This window comes from Thermobia domestica, chromosome 15 (assembly GCF_964235325.1).
Source record: "Thermobia domestica chromosome 15, izTheDome1.hap1.1, whole genome shotgun sequence".
Lineage (NCBI taxonomy): Eukaryota > Metazoa > Arthropoda > Insecta > Zygentoma > Lepismatidae > Thermobia > Thermobia domestica.
This window is the reverse complement of record NC_137468.1, coordinates 102979885-102990629: the sequence shown is the minus strand read 5'-3', so window position 1 is coordinate 102990629 and position 10745 is coordinate 102979885. Positions and strand designations below refer to the sequence as shown.

At 36.4% G+C, this 10745-nt stretch overlaps 2 protein-coding genes across 2 annotated transcripts; both read left to right on the top strand.

Moving 5' to 3' along the window:
• Positions 1 to 460: 460 nt before the first annotated feature.
• On the top strand, positions 461 to 3175 carry LOC145671576 (uncharacterized). Its single transcript, XM_081740764.1, has one exon. It carries the CDS (start codon positions 461 to 463, stop codon positions 3173 to 3175), a length of 2715 nt encoding a protein of 904 aa, XP_081596890.1.
• Positions 3176 to 3232: 57 nt separating this feature from the next.
• LOC145671575 (uncharacterized) lies at positions 3233 to 5555 on the top strand. Its single transcript, XM_081740762.1, has 2 exons — positions 3233 to 5482; positions 5544 to 5555. The coding sequence occupies exons 1-2, from the start codon at positions 3233 to 3235 to the stop codon at positions 5553 to 5555; spliced, it is 2262 nt and encodes a 753-aa protein (XP_081596888.1).
• Positions 5556 to 10745: the final 5190 nt, after the last annotated feature.

The following is a 10745-nucleotide window of genomic DNA, read 5'->3' as shown; positions in this document are numbered from 1 at the left end:
GCTTGATTTCTACCACTTCCGGTTTGAATAATATTTCAACTAACGACCTCGATTTGGAATTTTTGACCTTTTACGTATATCCTGGCCAATACTGATTCGAGTAGTTTTTGATAGTGTTTGTTGTTCGGCCGCATTTCATCATTCTTTTGTTTTGTATCTGGCAACGCTGGACGATTGAGAGTTCTTTACAAGTGTCACCGTGGCGTGTGTGACTGCATAGTGTGTAGTTGCTTATGTATAGCAATTAGTGTATTTAGTTGTGTGTTTACAATATAATAAATAGTATATTGTGCAACAAACTTTGTGTTCAAAATAATACAGTCCACGAACATTAAAGTGATCCTTACCGACCGGATTTTGTTCCAGTTGTGCATGTACTGTACATGTGCGTGGTTTGCGAACTTTTGGCGCAGTATCTTCATTTTGTAGTGCATTGTCAAAGTGGTGCAGAATTATAACAATGGAAGAACTCATAGGTAAGAAAACTGTCTTGAAACGTGAAGTGACAAGGTTAATACATAAAGTGAACGAGAATAAAGACAAGCCTAACTTCAGTATTAAGTTATACACTGAACGTGCTAAGCAATTACATGGCGATTGCACAGAGCTCATTACAAAGTTCATTTCTGTGGGTGGTGAAAGTGGGTTTGCAACATATGACGGAGAATTTAATGAAGTGCAAAATAAGTTGGACTCTGTCTTAGAAATTTTGTACAATATGCAGTCACCTAATACTGAACAGGTAAATACATCTAATAAACAGTGCACAGATGTAAAGTTGCCAGACTTAGAACTTCCTACATTTTGTGGTAGAGTGCAAGATTGGCTATCGTTTCGTGACTTATTTGTTGCTGCTGTTCATAATAACAATCGATTAGGAAATGCTCAAAAGTTGCAGTATTTGAAGACAGCTGTATCAGGGGAACCTGCTATATTGTTGCAGTCTATTTCCATATCTGATGATAACTATAAAGTAGCATGGGAGTTACTTAAATCAAGATATGAAGATGTGAGAGAGCTAGCAAATCATATTTTGAGCAAGTTGATTACTCAACCAGCTGTGAAGAATGAGTCATCAGGTGAGTTACGAAGATTGGTTGACAATAGTGTTCAGTGTGTGTGTGAACTTAAATCCTTGGGCCTTCCAGTGGAACATTGGGATGTGATTTTAATTTACCATGTGGGTGAGAAGCTAGATAAGAACACCAGAAAACAATGGGAGCTTTCATTGAAGAAAAACGAACAACCAACTTTCGACCAGCTGAAAGAGTTCATATTACAACGTGCCAAAGCGTTAGCTGCAGTGAGTGCAAGGTCACCGGTAGACACGTCTGCTTTAAAAACAAACAAAAAGAGCAACACGTTAGTGCATCATTCAAGTCCAATTGTGTCATGTATCATGTGTAAAAATAACCACAAGCTATATAAATGTCAAAAGTTCATAAATATGTCAGTGAATGATAGGCATAGTTTTGTGAAAAAGAATTCGCTTTGTTTCAATTGTTTGACCTTAAATTGTTCCGTAAATAAGTGTAATGTGAAGCAGGGTTGCCACACTTGCAACAAAAAACATCATACTTTATTGCATTTTGAAAAGAAGGATAAAGTAGATCAAGTAAATTGTTCTCATTCTATAAATCAAAAACTAATTCCTCAGGTGTTGTTGTCCACCGCTGTCATAAATATCAAAGATAATGCAAATAAGTTGATACAATTTCGTGCACTTATCGACTGTGGTAGTGAATTATCGTTTGTAACTGAACGTTGCGTCCAGAAATTACGCATAAACAAAGAGAAAATAAACATGAGCATATCAGGTGTTACTGGTTCTAACGTTGGAAATTCTCATGCAATAGTTGATTTGTGTTTTCAGTCATTGTACAGTAATAATAATATTCATACTAAAGCAATAGTAGTCCCAAGAATCACAAGTGACTTACCCAGAGTAACTATTCAAAATATAGGTAATTGGGAAATTGTAAAACAAGTAAATTTAGCAGATCCACAGTTTAATAAAAGCGGCCCTATTGATGTGTTGTTAGGTGCTGATGTTTTCCCATTATTGTTGCTCAGTGGGAGACACGTAGGTACGAATGGAGCTCCGTCTGCCATTGAAACGGTGTTAGGTTGGGTATTGTGTGGTCAGATTAACTTAACGAATAACACATCAAGTGTTCAGTCATATTTTGTTTCTGTTGATCTCAATAAAACATTGCAAAGATTCTGGGAAGTAGAGGAGTTGCCAACTGTACAACATTTATCCGTTGAAGAGCAAAATTGTGAGCAGTATTTTGCTGAAACTTACAAACGTGATGTTGATGGCAAATATATTGTAAAATTGCCTTTTAAAGAGAATGTTGAGCCTCTAGGTGTATCACGGAACACAGCAGTAAAGCGATTATGCCAGATGGAACGTAAGTTACAGAAAGATCCTGATTTATGTAAACAATATTGTGATTTCATGAAGGAGTACTTAGACTTAGGTCACATGGAAAAAATTCCTGATGTAGAACTTGATAAGCTTGTATCTGAATCTTATTATCTGCCGCATCATTGTGTCATAAATGAAAGTAGTTCTACCACTAAATTGCGGGTTGTATTTGATGGTAGTGCTAAAACTAGCAGTGGAGTATCTCTCAATGACAACTTAATGGTAGGATCAAAATTACAAGATGATATTATCCCATTAATATTAAGGTTCAGAACTCATCCAATTGCATTGTGTGCTGATATAGCAAAAATGTACAGACAAGTTAAGGTAGATCAAACTGATTCTGATTACCAGAGAATAGTGTGGAGAGAAACAGTTGACCAACCTATTATTGATTTTAGATTGTTAACTGTTACTTATGGAACCAGTTCGGCTCCATATCTCGCTGTAAAGTGTTTGCAACAGTTAGCTGTAGATGAAGGTTATTGTTATCCCAGAGCTGCAGAATTAGTCATGAATGATTTCTTTGTTGATAATTTAGTTTCAGGTGCAGCTGATAGTAGTGAGGCAATGGTATTGTACTCAGAATTAACAGCATTATTACAAAAAGGTGGTTTCGAATTAAGAAAATGGTCTACTAACGACAGGAATGTGTTAAATAGTATACCTTCTCACTTAAGAGAAACTCAGTCGTTAATTTGTTTTAATGAAGATGAGAATGTAAAAGCTTTAGGCATACAGTGAAATCCATCAAGTGATTCATTTTCATTTTCTATTGTTGTTCCCACTTCTAAGTCAGTAATGACAAAACGAATGTTACTAGCTGATATTGCAAAATTGTATGATCCGCTTGGTTGGTTATCTCCAGTATCCATTGTTGCAAAATTGTTGCTACAATCATTATGGAAATTAAAAATTGAATGGGATGACGTACTTCCAAATGATATTGCTCGCTCGTGGGAAGCATACTGTCAAGAATTGCCATTGTTGAGACAGATTAAGATCAAAAGGTGTATTTCTTCTGAAAATATTGTGAAATGTGATCTAATTGGGTTCTCAGATGCTAGTGAAAAGGCGTATGCTGCAGTAGCATATGTACGTTGTATAGATACATCTGGAAATGTACAAGTATACCTGATTGCTGCAAAGACCAAAGTTGTCCCTATAAAACAAATATCAATACCTAGGTTAGAATTGTGTGCTGCAGTATTGTTATGTAGGTTAGTCAATACGGTCATTAAGGCAATGTTAATCAAGTTTGAACAGGTTGTCTGTTACACAGATTCTACTATTGTGTTAGCATGGCTTTCTTCATGTCCGAGTAAATGGAAAACATTTGTGGCTAACCGGGTATCTGAGATCCAACAATCAATTTTTATTAAATGGGCGCACACATCGAGCAAAGACAACCCAGCTGATTGTAGTTCTCGTGGTTTGAATCCGTCACAATTAGAGTCTTATTCACTATGGTGGAATGGGCCAAAGTGGTTGATGGAATCAGAATTACCTATTGTAAATATTAATTGCAAAAATCTAGATTCTGTTCAATGTGAGCAAAAGTCTTCAACTGTTAACATGCACATTAAGGTTGACTGTACAATAGTAGATAAATTTTCATCATTATCTAGGTTAGTTCGTGTTACTGCTTGGTGTAAAAGATTTATTAGGAATAGTAAAGGTAAACAGGAGTTAAAATGTAGTGGACCATTAACTACAAAGGAGTTGTCAAATGCATTAATGCATTGGATAAAACAAGCTCAAGAATCTGAATATCCACTTGAGATAAAATACTTACGTATGAAAAAACCTTTGCCTTATAATAGCAAACTATTGTGTTTAAATCCATTTCTTGATGAAAATGATGTCATGAGAGTTGGAGGTCGCTTGCAAAATGCTAGTGTAACATATGATTTCAAATATCCTATCTTACTTCCAAAACATGCTAGAATTACAGAACTTCTTGTAAAATCTGAACATATAAAGCATCTTCATGCAGGTTCACAGTTACTTTTATCTGTTTTGCAACAAAAGTTTTGGATTATTGGTGGTCGTGACTTTGTAAGGAAGATTGTAAAAGGTTGTGTAACATGTCACAAACAGTCAAGTGTAACAGCCTCTCAATTAATGGGTCAACTTCCTGTTGGTAGAGTAACACCAACTCGTCCATTTTTGGATTGCGGTTTAGATTATGCAGGTCCACTAATGTTAAAAAATATGAAAAGTCGAAATTCAAAATTGTTCAAAGGTTATGTAGCACTCTTCATTTGTTTCAGTGTCAAAGCAATCCATTTAGAATTGGTAAGTGATGCTTCAACAGAGTCATTTATTGCAGCTTTGAAACGTTTTATAGCTAGAAGGGGAAAACCTACTGATATTTACAGTGATTGTGGTTCAAATTTCATAGGTGCAAACAGAGAATTAAAATCCTTACTGAAACTTGTAACGAATGGTGATTCAAAAGAGTCTGTATGTAATTACCTCAGTATGCAATCTATAAATTGGCATTTTAATCCACCATCCTCACCTCACTTTGGAGGCATATGGGAAGCTGGTGTAAAGTCTGTCAAGTACCACTTGAGACGTGTAGTTGGTAACACTGTACTTACATTTGAAGAAATGTATACAGTTTTGTGTCAGATTGAAGCCTGTTTAAATTCTAGACCATTAACTGCTGTATCTTCTGATCCTAATGACTATCAGGTATTAACTCCTGGTCATTTTTTAATTCACGATGCATTAGTAGCAATACCTGAACCAAATTTGTGTGAATTAAAAATCAAACATTTGTCACGCTGGCAATTAACTCAAAGATTGGTCCAACATTTTTGGAACCGTTGGCAAACAGAATATTTGTCTCGGCTGCAACAAAGGCCAAAATGGTGGTGTAAACATGCTAATATCAAGGTCAATGATTTAGTGTTAGTGAAGGAAGATAAGACATCTCCTCAGCATTGGAATTTAGCAAGAGTAGTTGCTGTTCATCCTGGTGTAGATAATATTGTTAGAACTGTTACTATTAAAACTAGCAAAGGTGTCTTCAAACGACCAATTGTAAAAATTTCTCCTCTTCCATTTAATGAAGAATAAATAATATGTAGAATGTGTATTGTAGAGTAATGTGTAGAATTATATGTAGTGTTGAAATGATATTTCAAGGTGGGCGGTATGTTCGGCCGCATTTCATCATTCTTTTGTTTTGTATCTGGCAACGCTGGACGATTGAGAGTTCTTTACAAGTGTCAACGTGGCGTGTGTGACTGCATAGTGTGTAGTTGCTTATGTATAGCAATTAGTGTATTTAGTTGTGTGTTTACAATATAATAAATAGTATATTGTGCAACAAACTTTGTGTTCAAAATAATACAGTCCACGAACATTTGTCTTCCGGCCAGACAGACATTATTTTGTCTGCCGGACGGACGGATACAGCTAGAGATATGATAAAGGATTTATGTAAGAGAAATTACGTAAATTTCCAAAATATGTAAAACAAACCCAACACCTTAAAAATTAATCGTATTTGTGCAAAAACACTTATCCACCAACAATTAGAATAAAAATATTTTGGTTGGCTTATTGCAACAATAATTTATGCAATACGATTTGCCAGTAAAAATCTCCAAGCAACAGATGAGCTATAGGAATCTAAATAGTTAAACGTGAAAATTTTTTGAGCGCTAACTATAATGACTTCCTGCACATCTACTTTATTCACTTCGGTGAAACTGAGACCATCGAGAACCGTGTTGGTCTCTTCCACATCAGCCGCTACGTGTTTGCCATTGAATCGATCTTTAACATCGTTCAAATACAAAGAAACTGCCGCCTCTACTCAGCCATTGAATAGGACCGGAACTGAACACAGAACACGACTCTTCTCTTGCCGTCGCTGGTTGCCACGGTTTGCAACTTGGATACGAAGGTTGATTTGTCATCCAAGAACAGTTGATGAATCTGTTAGTGCAACAGCATACGTCCATGAAAAGGTGGTTGCTTCCACGTCAGCACAGCGCCATCTTCCACTAAACAGCAGCTTCATGACACGAAGAAGAAGAAGACTCTTCAAGGAGATTATCCAGCGTTTTCGATATTCTTTTGTATATAAACCGTTATCGTCGACTCAATATTTGATGTCTATCCGTGGTGAAACATTACTGCATGGAATGGGAATGCTGTCTGTTTTACCTACATTTTCAACCGACCAGTTTGAAGACCAAGGTCTTCCGTATACTTTTTGTGATCAGCTGCACGTTTATTACAGCAACAGTGAGCACTATGTTGGAATAGTTGGCAGTGACTGGCGTGGTACAGTGTCCCTTTTCACTGTCCAGGATTTCAAAGTTACTATTGGATGCTCAATCATGAATTATGGGCCAGTTGTACTATTTACTTTCATGGAGTGGTCAATATCCAATCAGTTGCTCGGAATCAAAATACATCCAATCACCAGAGATTTTGATGATATTTGTCACTGGACTACTGTTGTTATAATTTTCAACTTGAAAACTAAAAGCTTGCTAAGATGTGGTTTAGTCAAGAAGCCAAGACTATTTAGAAATTGGACACGTCTGTTATTTGAAGAAAAATCATCGCAGACATCTGAAAAGACATTTGAGATTCTTTATGATGCTGATTCTGAATACTTGAGTAGCAAATCTGATTTATCCATCAGTAAGCATCAGAGTCGATTTTGTGTCAGAGCATTGTTTCCTCGATGCAGAAAATGGATGCATAGATGCCGAAAACTATTTGTGCCTCGAACTAATTTACCCATCCAAACAGAAGAAATGGAATCTGAACTGAATGATATGTCAAAAAGTCTGCACATGTCCAGAAGAAGAAAAAGACTGTTTCTTAAAATGATTGACGTCATACGATGGACATGTACTTATAGACATGTTTCTTCCATCCATACATTGTTCGTTATAAGAGCCGAAACGTTGTTACATGGATTGGGCCAGCTCTCCGTCTTGCCAACCTTCTCAGAGGAACAATTTAACGACCAGGGACTGCCTTATGTTTTTTCTGATCGGATTCACATTTTATTGGATGGATCCAACAATAGTGTTATTGTTCTTGGAAGTGACTGGAGAGGAATAATGCCTCTTCCTATAGCTATGAACCGCAGAGTGATTGTTGGTTGCAGTATCCTGGATTATGGTCCAGTTGCATTGTTGTCTTTGCTACAGTGGACCGTCTCCAATCATCTACTGGGGCTTAAGATACACCCTATAACTAGAGAGTCGGACGATATTTGTCATTGGAATGCTGTTATTATTATTTTGAACCTGAGAACCAAGAAATTGATGAAGTGTGGTGTAGCGAAGAAGCCGAAAATATTCCAGAACTGGACGACTTTGTTGACAGATGATGGAACGTTGGATATGTCTGAAGAGAGGAAAACCAAAACTGAAGAGAAACAAGTTTCAGACTATTTAGAAGGCAGTTCTTCTGATTTATGTTTGAACGAACACCGGCGGCGATTCTCGGTGAGAAAATGTTTTCCTTCTTGTGGGAGATGGTTGAGAAAAAGATGTCGAGGGCTTCTTCGGCGTCAGAGCAGATGCTGTTGATGAATTTTTATAGTTACATATCCCAAAGGCAACTAACTGTAGAACAATTTAATGATTACTGGCAAAGAGAAGAGAGATGTTAATATCAATAACATGGAATTTTTGCTTCGTGTTGAATTTGAAATTCAGTGAACGTTTGTCATTACGTAACTAAATATTGTGCGCTGAGTAATGAATGGCAAATTGTAAAATGAAGATCGCGTGGCAGTTTCAAGACAGGACATCCAAGTTAGAACCTTAGAAGATTAGGGAGCAAACACGTAAAACAAACACACACAAAAAATAGTAAAGGCTGGTTTTATCCTCACCACAAGGATTTGCTGCAATGGACTAACGAAGGCGCTGGTGCTGCTGTGGTGAAAGTACTAAACGTGAGATTTTCCAGTGCCACTCTGTATCCCGCTTTATTAGCAGCTTCATTCGTTTCCATCTGTTATGAAGGGATATGTTTTTCGTTCTTTCTTTCTTTCCTAATTTGGTCAATTAGTGGATCCACGTTTCGGAAGTAGGCACAATCCATTTCAAGAACAAAAACTGCAGTTTTGATCAGCTTTGAAGCTTAAAATTTCAAGTTCTTATGCCAAGAAGTAGGAGAGTAGTAGTAGTAGTAGGCCTAGTATTAGTAATAGTGGTAGTTGTTAGTAGACATACATTAAATAAGCAATCCTCTTATATGTGCCACTCTAAATTCACTTAAAAATTCTGAGTTCCATTTGTTACGGATGCTTTTTTTTGTATATACCTATTATTTTGGTTTGTAATATGATCCTATTGAATATTAATAAATTAAAAATTTATTAACCTAACCTTATGTTTGTTTATTCCATTAACACTTTAAGGAACAACTATTACTTACTACTAATAATGAAAATATGCCGGTTCCCTCTCCAATTCATAATCAGGCGATGTAAAGGTTACTTCGATATGAATTAGAGTAAAACATTATCTATTGATTTAAATTATCTTAGTTCCGAGCGGTCGGGTTGATTAAGTCGGGGAGTATGCCTGGAATATGCCTGAAAAACGACTATTTTGTATGCTACATGACAGGCTGATAATGAATACAAGAATCGGAAAATTAGTGTACCTGAGAAAGTGTGACGAAAAGAGGAGAAGCCTCTGAGGATTGGTCCACCAAGGACTCACAGGATGCCTTCGTAGCCACTCAAGAAATGAGCTTATTATTAATGAATCACTGTGCCCCCACAAACGAGAAATAATTAAGAAAGTAATACATTCGTTTTTTTTTAATATGTTTAAGAAGTTGTAAACTCTTGAAGCCTTATGCAGAGTCGTTTTAACCTATGATTAGCGTCATACTAAAGGCCTGAAAAATGAAATGAAATCTTTGAGTTTTACGTCCCACGGTTATGCCGGTTAGGCTAAAGGAGACGGTGATGATGAGTAATGAATGAAATGGTGGAATGAAGAAAGTGGGAGGAAACGGGAGAACCCCGAGAAAACCCACACACACGGTACTAAAGGCCTGACTACTGCAGGAAACATGTTAGTCAAACTCTGTAATGTGGCACTAATTACGCGTCAGAACGACTCTGCATAAGACCCTGGGCCTTCATATGCAGCCACTGCAGTGGCTCAACTCGGTGGAGCAACTGCTTGTGAAGCATTGCTTTAAATTGCTGCGTTCGTATGAGGTAACTGCAGTTGCTGCCACTAAAACGGTTGCCGCCACCGACCGCTCTCGCGCAACTATCTCGAGCAACTCTCAGTGTCCGCCACTCGAGGAAAAGCATTGCTTTAAGTTGTAGCCTTCGTACGGGGACACTGCAGTGACGGTCACCGCACAAGGTTGCCAGTGTATCTCGATGCCAATATATGTATATGTTGTAAAAAAATTAAAAAATAAAAAAATAAAATAAAGAAAGAAAAGAAAAAAGATGCTGATCAGACGAAACATGCACACTTGATCTTTCCGTGCCTGCCCTAGTCGCGGGTTTACTACACCTCCCCGATGAGGGAAATTTTTAACATAATAGAAAATAATAATGAAAAACTTATTTTAGCATACTTTTATTTCGTTTTAGTATAAATTTTAATGAATTTTCATTTTACATATGTTGTGAAGAAAGACTTTAATTACTATAAATTCATGATGAATGATGGGTTTTACAATATGCGTTTACAATGAAATAAATTCGTTTTGAATTTTCGCCCGTAATAGTTTGAATATTCCAACACTAAGAATTTCATTAAAGGGAATTAAATAATCGGATTGTTGAACTTTATCTAGATTTATATTGTGACAAGGTGTTGAGAAGCACATGCACAGAGGGTTGCGAGGGAAGTGCAGTACACCATAATTACCCGCCTCTTCGCTACTGTACCCGATTATGAAATACGTATATGTTTAAAATCATGTTTTAAACTGTTCAAAATGTTTCAAACATGTTTTTTTTTGTTTGTGTGTTTTAAAACATATTTAAAACATTTTAAACACCTTTTTCATGTTTTAAACACATGTTTTGTTCTTTTTTTTTTTTTTAAAAAAAAAAAAAACTGTATTTTTTCCAACACTGTGAAGTACCATGCTCTAGTACAGAGCATATTAAATTACGGTATATTAAGTTGAGGCGCTTCTTACTCCCCACACTTAAAACCAATAACTATGCAGCAAAATGATATTTTGAGAGTATGTCTTAAGAAACGATTAGGTGAAAGAGTAAATTTAGAAACTCTATATAAAGAATTCTCAATTTTATTTATTAATAAATTGTATAAGA